Below are 19,138 nucleotides of genomic sequence, written 5' to 3'. Positions count from 1 at the left end.
GGATTAGATGTGTGATAAACTAAAGGTTGTATTCGATCTCATGACTATAAATTGAACTGTATTTTAATGTCCTGTTGTTAAATCCATTATTATAAATCCTTTGTGAAAACAAAAGTTCTTTTGCTGTGTAGCTTCATTTTTAAAATGAGGTTTTGAACATGTTTTTCTTAAAACATCAAATCGCATTCAAGAATGCATGAAAAAGTAGGAGCCACTTAGTTCATTTGTATTTTTTGAATGTGCCAGTGGTGCTGGAGTTTGCTTTTGGAGCATAGTCCTGACTTTGAACTGCAAACTAGAGCCATTTCTTTTCTAACTACACATGGTGAAAGCCATTTTGGAAACAAATAGTGCTATTTCAGGGAGGGAGGGAGGAGAGGTGAAGAAAGCTGTGCTTTGTAGCACTGTGTTGCTTGTTTTTTAATCACAATCCTTAATTTATATTTTGTTTTTCAAAATTCACTGGAGGTATAATTAGAGATCTTTTAAAAAATGTTTAACAGAATCATATTTGGATTAAAAGAACTGAATAGCACTGCCTTCAGCTTCTATAGATTTGTGTCACATAAAGTAGCAGTTTTAAGACCCAAAAGAAGTGCCTGGGTGTAGAATCTTTTAAGATGTATTTTAAACTCCGACAAGCTGGAATTTACTCCAGAAAGCCTTGGCTCCGAGGGACCTGTGAGTGAGTCAGGAGCTGAGTACTGTGAAGACAGGTTCTTCTCTACTACTGTCTTTGTCCAGTGGTCCTCCATATCGATGACACATTTTGTCTTGACCAACTCAGTTTCTGGTGATCTTGCTCATTGAATGATAAGGGAGGGGATCAATATTCTTTTGATAATTCCCCCTGAACCTTTTAGTTTTAAAAGATTTTGCTTCAAAGTAGGCATGGAAAATGTAGTGTATTGTGTATTGAAATGAAAATGAAAACCAGAGCCTTAGCTCATTTGGGGAGATTTGAATTGGCAGGTAACAGATCCCGCCTCAAAAGTGAATTGAAGGTGCAGTAGAACCTCTGAAGTACAAGGAACACAACCACTCAGACTACAGCACCCAAAAGAGATGGGAGGGGCCAGCAAGACCAAGCCTCCGTGGCTAGCAGAGGGCTGAGGAGTATCTTCTGGTCCATCACCAGAGGAAGCGTGGTAGGCTGCTCCTCTGCCACACTTCCTATTCTTCACCTTGGAGAGAGCTGTTGGCTTTACAGACTCTATTGTGTGTTTTAGCCTCACATTCAACAATAACAGAGTCAAGACTTTTAATTGGTAATGTGTATGAATTTAGGACTAACAATCATATTTGGGGGACAGTAGCAGAGCAGTTGGTAGTCCATGGCTGTCTCAAAAGCATCTACAAATCTTCTCAAGCAGTAGACTTTGGCTATGATCTACGGTTGGCTCAAATTACCCTCTTTATACAAGTCATCACCTGAGCTTTACCAGTTACGAAAGATCTGGAGCCTGGGTGTAGAGCCCAAAGTGTCTTGGTTTCTAGAATTCTTGCCTGTCTGGAGACTGGCCCAGAATATGCAAGCATGAGAACAGGGGCTTTCACTCCAAGTAAGCTGGGGGCTTCTGTGATGGATTGATTGCATTAGCATCACCTTTTAACATTTTTTTGTGGTTAATTAGTGAAGATTTTAGATAATACCATTCTTAGTCTAAGAATGGATCAACACAGCATAATATAAATCTATTGTGATCTGATTAATTTCAACATTTATATAAAATAAGGGGAAGTAATCCAAGAATGATTTAACTTGAGAATTCAGACATTGAGTAATAAACATGTGGTGGTACTAATTAATAGAAAACTTGATAACAGCAGGGAGGTTGGCTCTAAAGATGCCTTCTTTTGCTTGTCTCTGAGGAACGTGAGACTAAAGACATTCGGCATGAACCACAGATGTATTAGGTGCTGCTCGGCCCTCTGTCGTACATGTCTCTGTGTCCCCAGTGTCTAGGGAGTGTGGTGTCTGGGATTTGGGGCCTCCAGAAGTGTCAAATTCGGATCCCACTGTCAGAGGCTGCCATCAGGTAGCGAAGGTCACCCACCTGTAGAATGATAAATGGCAAACAGAGTATTGTTCTTACAGATGTCAGGGGGTTTTCCTGTATTAAAAAAAAAAAAAAAAAAACACTTGTAAGTGGTCATAATAAGGGGAAGAAACTAAGTTAACAAATATAGCTTCAAGAAATAAATTAGTTGCCAACTAATCCCACCATAATTCCAGCTCCTCAGGAGGCTGAGGCAGGAGGATCACAAGTTTGAGGCCTGCCTGGACAACTTAGTGAAATCCTGCCTCAAAATTAGCAAAAGGGCTGAGACTATAGCGCAGTGCTTGTCTGGCGTATACAAGACCCCGAGTTCACTCCTCATTATCAGAAGAAAAGAAGGCTGGGAGATGAGGGGGTTACTGAGATGATACACTGCATATGCTTTGAATTGACACTAACCACATCATAAAATGAATGTCTCTGTGTTTTCCCTGTTGCTCATTGTTTTCAAGTATTGAGCTATTTTGTTCATTTCATTTTAGTCTCTAAATTGTTAAGAGCAGGTAGAAATTAATGGAAATATAAAATATGTGCATTTTTTAAAAGATGAGAGTTACATTTTCTCTTGATTTGTGCAAGTGAAAGATCTTGGAAACATTACCTTGGACTTTTGTACTCCTACCATTGTTTGGGTTAAAAATAAAACATTTCATGTATTAGGTGTGAAGAATCTTTAGGATCCTAAGATAACAGCTGGTGACTCTGGTTGGAGGAGGGCCTCCCTCTGACCTTTGTTTCCTGGTGAGCAGTACCTATGTTTATAGCAGACATAGTTCTGCAGCTGAAACCAGCAGATTGTTGTCCTTTTGGTGCTTAAAACGTTACAATTTATAGTAGAGATAATTGTGTATGACTTCAACTTTACTTACTTCAGCTTTTTGTGATAGTTTCTGAAGCCTCTAATTTGGTGTTTTGTGTTGTTTCTTACCTGTTTTTTTCTTTTTTCCCCTGAAAGCCTTGATTTCATTTGTTTATGTTAAATGTTTCTTTTTAAATTTTTTTTTTATTTGCCAATGGATTTTTCACTTTATTTGTTTATTTATATGTGGTGCTGAGGATCGAACCCAGGGCTTCACACATGCCAGGCAAGTGTTCTACCACTGAGCCACAGCCCCAGTCCCCTAAATGTTTCTTTATTTAAAAATTTGTTTTGTTGCCAAGTGTGGTGGCACATGCCTGTATTTCCAGCAGCTTGGGAGGTTGAAGCAGGGGATTGTTGAGAGCCACAGCCGAAGGGGCCCCAGCAAACTTTCAGACTGCCAGCTGATGATTGGCTCACAGCGGGCCCAGCAACTTCTAGCTGATTGGCTCCTCTGCGGTGATGCTCATTGGGCTGTTTCCCCGCCCTTTCAGACTACGGAGCTGCTCATTGGGGGACTTTTTTTGGCTCCGCCCATGCGACCCAGCCAATTGGCCTCAAGAGCAGGAGGAGTGGGGGAGGTGGAGAGGCTTGTGGGAAGCCGGTGGTGGCAGTTGGGCTCTGAAGGTTTTCCTGAGGAGCTGTTTTGTTTGGCCTGTGTGGTTCTAAAAATAAAGTTCGTTTCCTTTGACAAGTGGCTCCTGAATTGTGCCCAGCCAGACTGCAGCAGGGGATCACAAGTTCAAATCCAACCTTAGCAACCTTATCACTCACCTGGACTGGACCTTCGTGTTTACTCTCCAGTACTTAGTGAGACCCTGTCCCAAAATTAAAAATATGAAAAGGGCTGAGGATGTGGCTCAGTGGTTAAGTTGCTCTGGGTTCAATCCCTGATACTAAAAAAAAAAAAAAAAAAAAAAGAGAGAAAAGAAAAAAATTGTTTTGTAAACTTAAATGCCCCCCTCCCCTTTTTTTAGTGGTACTAGGCATTGAACCCAGGGCCTCCTGTGTGTTGGGCAAGTGTTTACCCCTGAGCTATATCCCCAGCTCTTAAATACTATTTTTGCTTTAGGTCTTGGATATTTTTTTGTGCAAGAAATTTTAGACCATTGTTTACTTACTCATTTAACATACTTTCAAAGTCTTTTTTTGAGATCACTGCTAATTGCCATGGATAAAAAAAGGCTGTTTTATTTGGAGGAAGCCAGCTTTTCCTAGGACTTTTGGGGGTCTCTGTGTTAGTCTTCAGGGTTGGAAGCATCTCTGGTTTTTGGCCTGACATAGATGAGGCAAAAAGGAAGGGCAGGGAGTTTAGCTCTGGGCCAGGGTCACTGACTGGGCCGCCGCCTCCTCTCACCTGTCAGAGTTTTCTTAGGTTTGTTTTATAGATAGTTCCAGGATTTTTATTATACTTAGTGGAGAGAATGGAGAAAAGTAGTTCAACTTCATCTTTCTGCAAATGAAAGCCCTCTTGTTGTATGGTTTCTTAAGTTAAAAAAAACAAAAACAAAACCCTGAAGAGCTAATTTTTTCGGAACGTGGAAACTGTCACTCTTGTTTTAGCTGTGCATTTCTGACTATGCCATGAAGATATTAAACACATTACAGGTGGTTAACGTAATAAATCAGCAATTTAAAAAATCTAAATTGTTAGTAAAAATCAAATCTTATATGATTCACATTTTATGAAAGATTCATTTGTATTACTCTTTTATTACCATATTAAATTTAAAATGGTAATAATCAGGGCTAGGTTTAAAAATTCAGAAAAGAAAACCACATTTTAAAAGAGTAAAAGTAGGGCTGCGGATATAGCTCAGTGGTAGAGCACTTTCCTAGCATGTACAGGGCCTGGGGTTAAGCCTTACCCCTGCAAAAATAGAAAGAAAAGAGCAAAGCTGTTGTAGGAACAAAGCACTGTTATAATGTGGAATACCACTGTGACAGTCCCTTCCCCTAAGGTTTAGATATTCTAACCTATCTCCCTCCTTCTCTTCCTCTCTCTCTCATCTATTGTTAATCTGTTAGGTTTTTAGACTCCATAAATTCACTTTATCAAATTATAAGTGAAATCCAGTGGAAGCCTGCTAATTTCTAATACAACAATAGTGAGTCAGACATAATCGTGCTAGGATGTGACGTGACTGCTGAGCTTGTGTGTCTGCCCTCATTTGCACTCTCACCCAGGCTTGCTGGAGTGTTACTCTGTATTCCCAAGGACTAATGGGAGAAGCAGAAAATGGCCTACGGTACAAGGCAATATGGCAGTTCCCCTGCCACATTTTTTTTTTTTTAATAACTCTCTTGAAGGCATCATTTTTAAAGCCAAGTGGCAATAAATTAACAGACCCTTAGATTCATGCACTGATTTTATTTATTTATTTATTTATTTGGAGGTTTTCAATATGACACCTGCATGGTGAGGATTTTGTCCACATCACTATGTGTCTGTCCCTCTCTGTGATATTCTCAAAGTTCTGCAGTGTATCTGAGCCTGCATTTCTAGAGGCGGGGTGTCAGTGCCCTGGAACTGAGCTTGCTGTGTATACTCTGTTTCCCCTTGAGTCTGGCAGAGCTGTCTTCTAGGCAGTTCATTTGTCCTGAAGGATGGATGAGCCTTGCGAGGCAACCTCTTGTGGAGAAGCAGGTCCATGCAGTGGCACTGTCTCTGGACGCCACACACTCACAAGTCCCCTCCTGACTGTCTCTAGCAGGAAGTGAGCTGAGGGAGCACAGTTGGCAGCACCCTGCCAGCTTTTTCTGCCCAACTCTGGTCTGCAGCAGCAAGTGGGCAAGGCAGCCCTCCCTTTAAAGAGGGGCTGACAGAAATGGGAATTCTGAGTTGTTCTCAAAACAGTCCCACTGTTTTGACTGATGGGTGCTCAAATGAGCAGTAGCTGTTATCACTCACCTGGACTGGACCTTCTGTGTTTACTCTCCAGTACTTCAGTTCTCCCCACTGCTGCTTTTTATGTAAGTACTAGAAACAATACATGATTGACACGTGCTTGCTGTTATTAAAAATCCAAGGTGGAAAGTGAAGCTCCTTCAGCTCATCTAGGGCAGGTGCACCTGGCACAGGCCTCTGCTCCCCTGCTCTGCTAGGCAGGCACTGCTGGAGTTTGATAGGGAGGCTGGGGGATCTTTTTCTGTGTGTCATTTAAAAAACCATATTGTTTATATAAACTATGTAAATAAAATCAACCTAAATAATCTGTGACTTTTTACATTAAAATTAAGATATCTTGCAAATCATTCGCTATGAACTTCCTCATTCTTTTTTAAAATGGGTTATATAGCTGTAGATTTACAGGAGAATTGCCAGTCCTAGTATTCTCTGCGTCTCACCCCCAGATTCCCCCGTTGCTGACAGCGTGCATTTTCATTCATTCATTCATCCATTCATTGGTACTTGGACTCAGGCCACAAACAGACCGGAGGTTTGGGAACTATTTTTAGCAATTTTAGGTTTACAGAAAAGTTGATCAGAAAGTTCAGAGTTGTAATATGCCCTCCAGCCTCCCCTTGAATTAATATTTTATACAGTTTTTTATGATTGATAGGCCAGTATTGATCCATTATTAAATAAAAGCCATAGTTTGCATTTGTATTGTACATTCTGTGGGGTTTTGACATGTATGATACGTATAATACAAATTAGTATCACTGTCCTAAAAATGTCCTCTGTGTTCCACCCATTTATCCCCCCATTTCCCTTCTCCATCCTCTGTCAATCACTGAGCCTTTTACTGTCCATATAATTTTGCCTTTTGTAGAATGTCATGTGTGTATACTCTTCAGAATAAACTCAAGACTTTGTGGTTCTGGCATACAGATAGAGTGAGAATTCAGAAACAAACCCTCATGTTTATGGTCAGTTGATTTCCCAGAAGGAAGCCCAGACAAGTCAGTGCGGGAAAGAATAGCCTTTTCAACCACTTATTCTGGACACTCAATTGCAGGGGGAAAAAATGAAATTAGTCTCCTATTTCATTACCATCTACAAAAATTCACTTAAAATGCATTAGATCTAAGTGTAAGAGGTAAAACTATAAAGTGCTTGGGAAACAACACGTTTGAGTAATTCTTCATGACCTTGCGTTAGGCATAGTTTCTTAAGTATGACACCCCAAGCACAAGAAAGAAAAAGAAATAGATAAATTGAACTTCATACTTCCAAAGACACCAGCAAGAAAGTAAAAAGACAGTCCACAGAGAAGGAGAGTGTGTTAGCAAATCCTGTATATGATAAGGATCTAATATCCAGAAAATCTGAAGAACTCTTAAAAGTCAATAAAAAGGCAGCTAGATTTAAAAGCTGGCAAATGATTTGAATAGACATTTCTTTTGAAGAAGATGAATGAATGAACAAGTGCATGAAAAGATGCTTGACATCATTAGCCACTAGAGAAACGCACATCAAAGCCACAGTGAGATGCTACTTCGTACCCACTAGGACAGCTGAGGATGTGGAGAAAGCGAGCCATGCCTGCACTGGTGGGGATGCAGGGTGACGAGGCCCTGTGGAAAACCACCCTGCGGTTTCTTCCATGTGTTGGCAGCTAACAGAGTTTACTTCTCAGTGGATGAAATGGTCTAATTGATGAGTTGGATAGTACAACTTAACATACGCTAGAAACCATTGATGGGTGTACCTGAAGTGGGTGGCGTGCACGATATCTCAGTTATAGCTCAGTAAAGCCATTCTTTTACAAAGAAGCAAAGTTCAGATTTGTCTTAAGTTCTCGTTTTTATATAAAAAGTATTTCAATTGAAACTACTAACAACAGTATTCCTTACAGAATATGAAAATGTATTATATTCTCTGGGATAGATTCCCAAAGTAATTTTTGAGCCTCTCACCAGATGTACTCAAAGAAGCAGCTGGCTGAGCTTAGTTACTGCTGAGGTGACTGCTGGGCTTCCCCTCGCCTAGCCCTGTGCTGTCCTGTCCCAAAGTCTTCCTCTTCCCCTGCGGCCTCAGAATGATTAAAACACTTGCTCACCTCTCCTCTCACTATAAAAGATTCTGAGTTGTATTTGACTGTAACTTCAAAGTTGAGCTTTTGCTAAGTCTTTCTCCCTGTCACACATTTGTTTAAATTTTCTTTATCAGTGTTGCCCAATTATATTTAGTTGTGTCTGCCATTTATACAGCTGTCTTCATTAGAAACAATAAAGTGAGTAACTTGTTTTCATAATTTTGTAACAGTAAATAATGAAGTTAAAAAAAAAATAGACTACTTGATCATTTTTGGGAAAGCCTGGCAAATTCTGAAGTCTCTTTAAGAATAACAAATGAGTTAAATCCCCATAAGAAGGAGAAGCGAAGCTTTGATCTCTAGATTCTTTTGCTTTGAAAGCACCTGTGATGCACACAGTTCCTCTCTTGTGAGTAAAAAGCTGGGGGTGGGTGATCAAGCACTTGCTGCCCCCAGAGTTTTTCTTGAAGATTAAAATATCAGAGTTGACAGCATGTTTTTATCAGTAGTGATCAAATGCTCATCTCAGAAATGAGTTTGCAGGATTGCCTCTGGTTTTTATTTTATGAAATTAAATTGTGATGCATTGGGAGAGAAGAAGTGGAAGAAGTTCTTGTTGGAACACATTTATAAGACATCTCAGTAAGCTGGCAATTATCTTTCATCTCAAAATGGCTTGTTTTTCTATAACCCAAGGTCCCCTAAAGAAAAGGCCTGTTGTGCAGTATTGGTTTAGTCTGTAGATTTTTGTCTATAAGCATTGTGACATTTGGAAGCCATACAAGAGGATTATACAAGGGGATATCTTTTTCCTTTGGAAAACAAATCATAATTTATTTTCAATGTTTTAAGTATCTGGTAGGATTTATTTTTGTTTAGGTTTTGAATTGGTTTTAATATTAACTGCATAGTATATGCCAAGAATTAGAATCTGCCGTCATTGAGAATGTAACTAAGCGATCATAAACCACAGATGGTTAAACCAGGTAACAGAAACATGTCTAAGTCGATAATGATAACAGTGGTTCCTGAAGTTGGTACATTGTACCAACAGGTGATTTGGTTTGATTTTCTATGGTAAAATATGGCTAGAATGTGATCCCAGTTGTCTTTGAATATTTAAATGCATCTTGTGAAATTGTTAGAACCTGGTAGCTGGGAAGGGGTTTGGGGAAGCCAGGAGAAAAACCTAGGAGCAAGGATCCCACGTGGGGCGGGTGTCAGTCCACTGTTTATTTTTGTGTTATTTGAATTTTATAACAAGCACCACTTTTATTGTTTGAAAAGATGTAAAAAACTAATGTGGTTATTATTGAATATTCATTAATTCATTGATAACTAATTCCCAGATAATTTATTGAGTTTGTTTAATTTATTGAAATGGCAAGTTTTTTAAAAACATGAATTTCTTTGGTTTCTGTTACTGTGTGTCTTGTTGACTGTGTTCTCTTTTTTTTTAAAACAGTTGGCAGTTTTAGATGGACATCGTTGTTCTTTGGGCAGGCAGAATTTTAAGTTTACTTTCCAAGCTTGCCTTGTAATTTAAGTTTTTTAAGGAAAAAGAATACTAAAAGGAAACTAAAACGAGTCATTTGTTTATGTATTAACAGCTGACAAATATGCCTTGTTGGTCGAAAAAATTACTCCTAAGAGAATGTGCAAGTTAAGTTTAAATTATGTGACTGGAGAATTACGATGTTATCTGACCTGGGTCTTGTGAAGGTGTGAAGCAGTGCACTGGGCGTCCTGAGCGGGAATCCAGTCAGCTGTTAGGTGTGGAGGAAGGTCCTGGTGGGACCTGACAGATGTGGGCAGCACCTGAGATCCCAAGTGTTCAGTGCCCTTTTTTTGCTCAAAGTGTGATAATGGGAAAACTAAAGAATTGGGACAATTAAGAAATTAATTTGTATTTCAGTAAATTAATAAAAAATGTAAGTCTCAACACAATCTGGTTCATTGTTGATAGAGTCAGTACTACATTATTAGGAATGTTAAATAAGGCCAATAACAATCCCACAAGCTTCTGAAATATCTGAACACTAAAACTAAATATATCTGGGTTTCCAAATGACTTGGATACATTAGTATTAAAGAGAATGAGGAAAGGATTTTAAAATTTATTAGTACTACTTTTTTATAATTATATTTGATGTTAAGAAGTAACTTGGGCTGGGGATGTGGCTCAAGCGGTAGCGCTCTCGCCTGGCATGTGTGCGGCCCGGGTTCGATCCTCAGCACCACGTACAAACAAAGATGTTGTGTCCGCTGAAAACTAAAAAATAAATATTAAAATTCTCTCTCTCTAAAAAAGAAAAAAAAAAGTTAGTAACTTGCTAGCATCTGCTTTAATTGCACCACGTATTGACTCCATTGTTACTGAATCACTCCAGACCTCAAAATTATTTGCAGTAAAAAGAACTAAGTAGAAAGAGCTTGATTAATTTCTGTGCCACAAATCTCTGTAAAAATGCTGTGAATTAGTTTAGAAGTTTAGGAGACTTTCTTGGGTGTATACGGTAACCAAAACTTAAGATATTATAGGTTCCCAAAAATGTGACCTATATATATAATTTTAGAACTTGTCATGTGATCTCAGTAAATGAATCAAAATTCATATTTTGAGAAATGAAGCAATAAAATTTCTACTTTCCAACATAGAATACAATTTTTAAAAGTTAGTGTAAATTATAGTAGTGGTAGTCCCCCCCTCCAGTTCTACATTTTATGTTTATATGTTGTAGGGGAAAGAATAAAAATTGGAGGGTAGTATACCATTCTAGATAAAATAAGGTAACATCAAATCTCACTTTTTTATTTGCTAGGTGTTTTGTTTGGTTCGTAAAGTATGTCTGTCTGTTCTAAATTATTTTAGATGATTTAGGATGAAGGTTTAACTTTAATATAGGCATGCTTTTAAAACTGTTTTAAGTCAGCTTTTCATGACTAGAAGACCTAGGAGGAACAACTCAGAGGAGGAGAAAGTTATTTTGGCTCATGGTTTTAGAGATTCAGTCCACAGTCATCCAATTCTGTAGCTCTGGGCCCAACGTGAGGCAGAGCATCATGGCAGAAGGGCTTGGTGGAAGGAAGCTGTCAGCTCTGGTGGCAGTCAGGAAGCAGAGGGAGAGCTGTGGTGCAAGGAGCCTGGGATAACACAATCCCCAGGGCAGGGGCAGACTCCAGTGACCTGCTTGCTGCAGCCATGCCCGGCTCCCTCTACTCACCACATTATTCACTCAAGTTATTCATCTGTCAGATGGATGAATCCACTGAGTAGATCCCAGCTCCCCTAACCTAGTCATCTCACCTCTGGACATCCCTGCACTGTTTCACTTGAGTTTTCTGGGGACACCTCTTATCCAAACACGACAAACTCAAATTTTAAAAATCCAAAGTTTTACATTTAAAAGATTTGGGATTATTTTGCTCATGTTCTTTCCCTGCTTTTCTCTCTGATCCTTGCTTTCTATTTGGATCAGGTTCTGAATTTGCCTTTTTCTAGCTAGAAACATTTAGAGGCAGGTGATCAGGAAGAAGTTTATCCCTGTGGCAGAGCATACATTAAAATCGAAGTTGATAGCAGCAACCAGGGTGTGCCTTTTCCTTTGTCATTAAACCTTGGTATCTTAGTTTTTCAGTTGCTGATAACAATACCACAGACCTGATAAGTCATAGAGTCATAGAGAAAAGAGGTTTATTTGGGCTCTAGGTTCTGGAAGTCCGAGGTCAGTAGGCTGCTTCTGGAGGAGGCTGGTTGGTGGCGGCTCCTGCGGTAGCGCATAGCATCATGTTGCAAGAGACCAGGGGGGTGCAAGTGTGGCCTCTGGTCTCTCCCACTTCTTGTAAAAACCACCAGCACTCAATCCTGGGTACCCCAGCCTGATGACCCTGTCTGTCCCTAAGCACCTCCCAAGGGCTCCACCTCTGAACACCTTAGTTGGATTGCATTTCCCCTCCTAATCCCTCTCAGGAGGGTTGGTGTTAGTCTGTGTTTTGGAGGGGACAAACTGTATTCAAACCACAGCACCTGGGAGGATGTGCTGACCTGGTGGATGTTAAATATTTAATTGCTGTAAAGTACATGGGTTTTCTGCTTCAGTTGGATAATAAAGCAATTTGTAAGAAACAAAACATATTTTGAAATTGGCATGAGTATCAGGCTCTAACCAAAACCCCAAAACTACTTCAAGTATTTACAGTGAAGAAAATATAATGCAGGGGATTGTTGGTAATGAGCAGTGGTGTTGCTGACAGTCTTGAGAAGTGACCTGAAGGGTAGCAACTACAGGAGGCCACTGCCAGCCAGGCTGGAGAGAAAGGGCCCTTTCAAAGCAGCCGCAGCTGCTACCAAAAAGCAGAACCAAGGAGAGAGTTTCAGGGTGAACGGCCCTCGAGCACGGTCCCCAGCGCTGGCTGGACTGACCTGCAGAGTTAACCTCCTGCAGAGCAGGCTGAAGCAGGCAGGCCAGGAGGAGACAGCAGACTCAGAAGGCCACCTCTGGCCAGTCCACTCCCTTGATCTTCTTTGACTATGTCCCAGCCCAACGTGAAACTCGGACACTGCTCTGGCACTAGGTCTTATGGACATGGGGATCTCTGGCCAGCCCTTGGTGTCCTTTCTCTTGGTCATCATGCCCTCCCAGGCTGGTTCTAAGTGGAGGAATGTGGACTTCTCCAACATGTTGTATCTTTTGGACCAGTCATACCTGCCTAACTTGAGTTTCCTGCTACAGGCTCTCAACATTCATAAAGGGTGGTGTTGTATGGGAAGGCCTGACTTGGTCTCTTGTGCAGCTGATCTGGGAAGATTTCTCCTGATTAATACAATAGTTGAAAAAGAATAAACTTTTAAAAGTTGTTACTTCTGTTACAAATCCAACACCTGATCTTGTGACAGGTCAGTCAAAACCCAGACATCACACTAAAAATACTGTGTAAAGTTATTTTCAGGCTATGTTTATAAAGTATAAATGAATTTCATGTTTTGTTTTTCCCTAAAATAGCTCATTATGTATATGCAAAATATTCCAAATTACAGAATCTGAAACATTTCTGTATCCAAGCATTTTGGATAAGTGACACTCAGCCAGCACTAAGCTTTTAATTAAAAGGAATTATTGTTCTGTGCCTACTTTTTTTTTTTTTCTCCTTAGTCTATCTTCTGTTCTCTTTAATAGCTGGGTAATGTTCCATTAGTGGGTGCACCTCAGCTCTTAACCAGGGCCTCACTGCTGGACTTTGAGAGGTTGCCAGGTTTCAGAGTGCTGTTGGGAGCATCCTCACACATAGACACACTTGGGTGGGTATTTCTGAAGGACAGTGCTTCTCAACTAACTTGAAAATGAGTTAAAAAAAAAAAAAAACACTGATATTCAAGTTCCACTGAGACTATTCTTTAAATCAGCACCTCTGGTGAGGGGATCCAGAGATATGTTGGTATTTTTTAAAAGTTCCTTGGATGATTCCAAATGAAGTCAAGCTTAGAAAGTAGACTTGCTGAATCAATGATTTCTTTTTTTTTTTTTTAATATTTTAATCTTGGTGCAGTAATCTGAGCTACATGGGAGGCTGTGGTAGGAAGAGTACAAATTCTAGGCCAGCTTGGCAACTTAGCAAGACCCTTTCTCAAAATAAAAATTTTAGAAGTAGTATGGATCAGACTCCCTGGTAGGACACCTGCTTAGCACGTGCGAGGCCCTGGGTTTAATCTCTAGTAACACACACACACTACACATTTTAGTGGATATTGTAAGTTTTTCTTCATATTAGGGTTAGGAAGAACTCTAATTATAGAAACCTAAAATACTGTTGGCTGAAATAAGATAGTTTACAGATTTTTTTTTTTCTGCTGTACTATGATTAAAACCAAGGTTTTGCACATGCTTAAAAACCATGGAGCTACATTACTGGCCTTTTCTTAAAATTTTATTTTGAGACAGATTTCACTTAGTTCCCAAGGTTGGCCTTGAACTTGCACTTGTGATCCTCCTCCTTCAGCATCCTGTGTAGCTGGGATTGCAGGCATGTGTGACTACACCCTCCTGATTTTTTTTTTTTTTTATAAGCACCTGAACATAGGTAGCCCAGGGATGGCATGCCACTTTTGTTCCAAGACATCCTGTGTTACCCAGCTTCTAGCTTCTGTTTTGCTAAACCGAGGGTAACTTCTGCCTTGGAGCTCTTAGCCTCCAGCTTTAAGGCAGAAGAGAAGTTAGGGTTCCTGCCATTACGTCTGTGTTCCAGGATACAGGCTGAAGGAAAGGTTAAAAAATGAAAGAGTCAAAAGGCATAGGCCAGCTACTATTTTTTGTAAAATTTCTTGAAACTCCCTCAAAACATTTTCACTTGTATAACCACATTGGCCAGCACTTGGTCATCAGGCCATCCAGCTGCAGGGAAGCCTGGGGAGCAGGTTTCCCCCCGCATGGCCTGTGTGCCTGATCCAGACTAGAGGATGAGAGGAAGGGGGACAGCAGCAGCCCCTGGTGTCTTCCACAGAAGCCATGAGAACCGGCCCTCCCAGGGGCACAGGAGTACCCATGACAAGTAGGACAGTGTGTTGACCCCAGGGAGAGGCTCAGCAGATTTAAGACCACTCTGGGACGATGCTGGAGGTGCGTGCACAGGGCCCTGGGTTCGGTCCCCAGGAAACCACGGAGGCGTAGAAGGCCTGTTTTTCAGTTACACAAAGAACTGTCTCTCCCTGACATTTTAGCTGTCACCCTGGAGGACCTCCATTGTCTTTGGGACAGCCTTGTCATTCATTGGAGTTAGTCTGTGTGTCAGTGCTGCATCCCCTGGCATCAGGGAGGGCCTGCCGGCACCTGGCTGTGTATTCCAACTCTGAACTTGGGAAAGGAGCACAGCTGATATGTGGCTGCTTTTAACCCGCACTCTCTGTCATTGCAGTGGATGAGGGTCGCAGCAAGGAGCCCGACCGACTGCAGGTGTTCCACAAGAAAGCCATCATGCCTTACGGTGTTTACAAGAAAAGCCAGAAGGACCCCAGCGAGGAGGCTGCGGTGCTGCAGTACGCGAGCCTGGTGGGGCAGGCGTGCGCTGAGAGGATGCTCCTGTTCAGAAGCTGAGGGCCGCACACCTGCCTGGGTGCCTGAGCTGCAGGACACCTGCTGTCGTCCGGAACCAGACTTTCCCATTTTGTCTATCTTGTGGCTTTTCTAAAATATTTTGTGGCAATGTATTTGTGAGAATCTCATAGTTAATATAAAGATTTTGAAAATAAGTTATGACCTAGCCTCATAATTGAGGTTTTTCATTTTGTAAGTTTGTTTCTTGAGCAAAATATGCTCAACTTCAGTAATTAACATTGTGGGAAGTGATTCAGTCACCCTTGTGCCGTTTGTGTTCGGATAGAGAAATTCCAACTTCTCTTTCCTCGGATCCAGTGGCATTTATGATGGGGGAGCCTTAAGTGTGGGAGGAAGGTGGAAAATGTTTTCTCTCTGGAGAATAGAACGTGCTGTCACTCAGTGTTCAGTGTACAATGACTGCCAGCCTCTACTTGTGGGGCCCAGCAGAAGCTGAAAGGGGAAACGCAGACCTGTGCGAGATCTCATGTTCTAATTGGTCCTGTTCGTCTGTCATCTTGGCATAATTTTTTCCCTAGAATAATTGTTACTTGTTCTCTTTTACTCTCAGAAGTTTGGACAATAAAATATGTAATTACCTTAGTGATATATTATTTGCTTTATTTCTAAAAATCTAAGAAACAGAGTATTTAAAGAAATTTAACTCCTGCCTTGATTCTAAGCCTCATCCAAAGGAAATAGGCACTAATTTTCCATCCTTAGAACTCAGGACACTTGTCTTTGGTTATTGATGACTGGTTAATATCTGATTACTTTCATAACTATTCCACAGATCACTTTTAATCACCAGGAGTCACTCTGACCTCTGTGTTCCTTTTCTGGCCCTTTGATTGAGAATGGAGAATGGGTACTGCCCTTGGTACTTCAGAGCAGAGGGAAGCCCCTCTTTCCCTCTCACTCTTGTTGAGCCTCCACCCATTCAGCAGATGCCTGCTGTACAGGTGGTGGGCACTGGGCTGGGCACAGGAGAAGAATGGAGGTAGTTCCTTGAAACAGGATGGACAGGGAGGGCTGTTTCCTGGACACTCTCTCAGCTGGTCCCTCTTTTGCCAGTTGCTCTGCCACCCAACCTTTTTCAGTCCCCATTTTGTCCATTTTTCTGTTTTCTATTGATTGATCTTTTAAAAAGCCATGCAATAAAACTTAGTAGCTTGAATCTCATTACTGATTTTAAATTTTTCTCCCAAGATGCACTGAATTTCAACAAAACCTTGAACAGTAACCTTCAGGTAGTTAGAATAAAAAGATCACAAAACAAGGGTTTTAAAAATCAAATGTCTACAAATTCAGTATCCATGTAAATTGTACGTGTGTGTGTGTGTGTGAGAGAGAGAGAGAGAGAGAGAAAGAGTTCAAACTGCTGTTTCTTGGGTACCTTGCTAACTGGAGATGGTGGACTGAAGAAAGCCATTTTCTCTGATCACAAAAATTCTACCTTCTTCTGAAAATTTGATCCACAAAATAGCTTCCAAAAGCATTTTAGAGACTACGGTGGAACTACATTCAGAATTAGTAGAACTTTTTTTCTTTTCCCTCTAAAATGAAGATATCTTTACTATATGGATCTCTTAAAAATAGAAATGATACTGTAAGCAATTAATATATTGAGGAAAAGAAAGTAAAAGTAATCTAAAATTCTGCCATACCCAGAGAAAGAAAAAGAAGTCTGCTGTACACACATACATACCTATTTATATAAATAAAATTATGGTCTACATGCAGTTTTGGTTCAAGAGTAATAATTTAGGGATATGTCTGAAATGTGAGAGAAATTTCCAGATCAGATTGCACCCTGTCTGCCTGGTGTTCTAAGTTAGCTTCAGAGAGACATAGGCTTAAAAATGCTTCTACTTGGTTGCTGCATCGATGAGTATGTGTTTTGAGAGAGGAGAATGTGCTCGACCCAGGAGTCCTGGAGTCTCCAAGGCACAGGCTGGTGGTTTTGAAGCCTCACTGAGCAAATGGTGGTGGTGGGCTAGGAAAGGACCGTTGAGGGAAGTGACCCTGCCATGTCAGTTGAGGAGCAGCCTAGAGGCCTGCTTTTATGTTGATGGCTTTCATCTAAAGGAAGACACAGGTGAACCTTACCAAAATAGTGGGTATCATTTACAGTCATAGTGTTTTAGTGTCCCAATTTCAGATAAATTCACACCTGCCTCCTGCCTTGGGAGCAGAGTTACAATTTCAATTCCCCATGCCACTAGCATTATTGAAAATATTTCAGTTCTATGAGATTTTCATTTTCTTGTTAAATGTAATCTGAGCACTTTTTGTATTCTAAAGGTAGCAATTGTTATCAGATGAATATATTATTCATTTGATTGAATTTATTTAGGAAAGAAATTATTACTGTTTATGTTTTCTAGCTTATACTTCTCATCCGTTTTGCAATTAATAGTTTCATTTGATTTCTTAATATATCAGAGCCTATTATGCAAAAGAACCTTTCCGTATTTCTGAATAAAAAATGGTTTGATTTTTTTAGACATTGTATTATTTCAATATGAATAAAAGAGAATATGAACAGTTAACTAAAATGTATCTATTGTTGCTAAGTTAAAAAGGAAAGAAATGAAGTGGAAACAGTTGGGAAATATTTGAATTACAAGTTATTCAAATGAGTGTTCTTTTCCTACAGAAAACCAGTGACTGTAAGGCAAAACAATTTTGATTGCATGTGATATTTTTGCTCATGTATATGCTTTTTGAACAATCCATTTGATAAAGCTTGAGTGGAAAAAATAAAGCTGTTTCTATGTGCAGTGGTACTTTTCTTTACTTAAAAAACATGTTTTCATTTTTTAAAATCTTGACTACATTTTGCCTGCAAAGAACATACACAGACAACGGAGGTAATGTATTGGCTATATGAATTATAAAATGTAATTTTCAGTAATTGGAGTTCCAGACTATTTCATTACCTAAATCAAAGTATGGTGGATTCCTTTCTCAGGAATAAAGTAAATCTCACTTTAAGCAAAATATCTGGATTTCCCCAAGATAAATTAGGACCTAGATGTTTTGTTTTGTTTTAACCAGATGGATTTATCCATATCCATTATAATTTTCTAAAGTTTAGTTGACAGAGAAGTTTTAAAAAATGTCTCATAAACAAAAGCATAGGTAAATTGTTCTTCATAGTCCACAGCATATAGGTGGAACACATTTACTAGTGTTTTGACTTTTTATAATGAGGACCCCAATAGGTTGTTTATTACAACACTTTATTATATCACTTTATTAATAACCTGATTTTTAAGTGACTTAGATATTAGTTTTAATTCCAACTGAATTTTTTTTTTCCAGAATGGAAATAGCTTTATTGTTTTTCAGATTCGAAATGGACCCTGTTCACCAGAAAGCACCCCGATGCCATAGGAAAGAATAATAAAATGAAATCATTTTTATTCCCATCACTAACTACTACTGACCACCATTTATGGTGTATATTCTTTCAAACGGTTACTTAATACATGTCTATGTCTTGTTTTATTTTTGAAGAAAATGGGATCATACCATGTATATTGTTCATACTTTTCATCTGCTTAATTCATAGTGACATCTTAATATATTGTGAACGTGAAAATAAATGAGGAAGTGTATAGCCATTGTGATGCCTGCACAATATCCCAGAGTGCCTGTTGTCCTTGGGAAGGAGGGCTGAGGACTCTGGCCCTCCTTAGGAGTGGTGGGAATTGCATTTCACCAGCATGACCAGTTGTTTTAATCAGTTCTTTGTAGTACTTGGTGCCCAGAACTGAATATCTGAGCCCCTCCAGAATTCATATACAGAATTGAAATCTTTACCTCTACTGTGGTGGTTTTAGAAGGTAGGGGCTATGGGAGGTAATTAGGTAACAAGGGCAGAGCCCCGTAAATGGGATTAGACCCCTTATAAAAGGGGCCTTGGAGAGTTTCCTTGCCCCTTCCATCATGTGGGACCCAGCAAGAAGTCTCTTGAACCTGAAAATGGGCCCTCACCAGACTGCAGCACCTTAATCTTGAACTTCCATCCTCCCGTGCTCTGAGAAATTTAAGCTGCTTACCTCTTTAAGCCTCCAGTCTGTTGTGTTCTGTTACAGCAGCCACACGAGGCAAGACGCTTGGCGAAATCATTCTCACCCCTCA

At 40.0% G+C, this 19,138-nt stretch overlaps 1 protein-coding gene across 9 annotated transcripts in view; it reads left to right on the top strand.

The window, feature by feature from the left end:
- The window catches only part of Ate1 (arginyltransferase 1), a 147,092-nt gene extending 129,320 nt beyond the window's left edge, over nucleotides 1–17,772 (top strand). For all 9 annotated transcript variants that reach the window (XM_046448695.2, XM_058580711.1, XM_046448698.2 and 6 more), the window contains one exon: nucleotides 14,811–17,772. In XM_046448695.2, coding sequence (XP_046304651.1) covers nucleotides 14,811–14,989 — 179 coding nt within the window. In that variant the 3' untranslated portion in view covers nucleotides 14,990–17,772. The remainder of the gene's footprint in view (nucleotides 1–14,810) is intronic.
- Nucleotides 17,773–19,138: the final 1,366 nt, after the last annotated feature.

The sequence above is a fragment of the Marmota monax genome, unplaced genomic scaffold (genome assembly GCF_021218885.2).
Source record: "Marmota monax isolate L192 unplaced genomic scaffold, Marmota_monax_Labrador192_F-V1.1 WCK01_AAM20220418_F8-fsc00076, whole genome shotgun sequence".
NCBI lineage: Eukaryota > Metazoa > Chordata > Mammalia > Rodentia > Sciuridae > Marmota > Marmota monax.
Note: the sequence above shows the minus strand (reverse complement) of the source record. Positions and strands in the feature narration are given on the sequence as shown.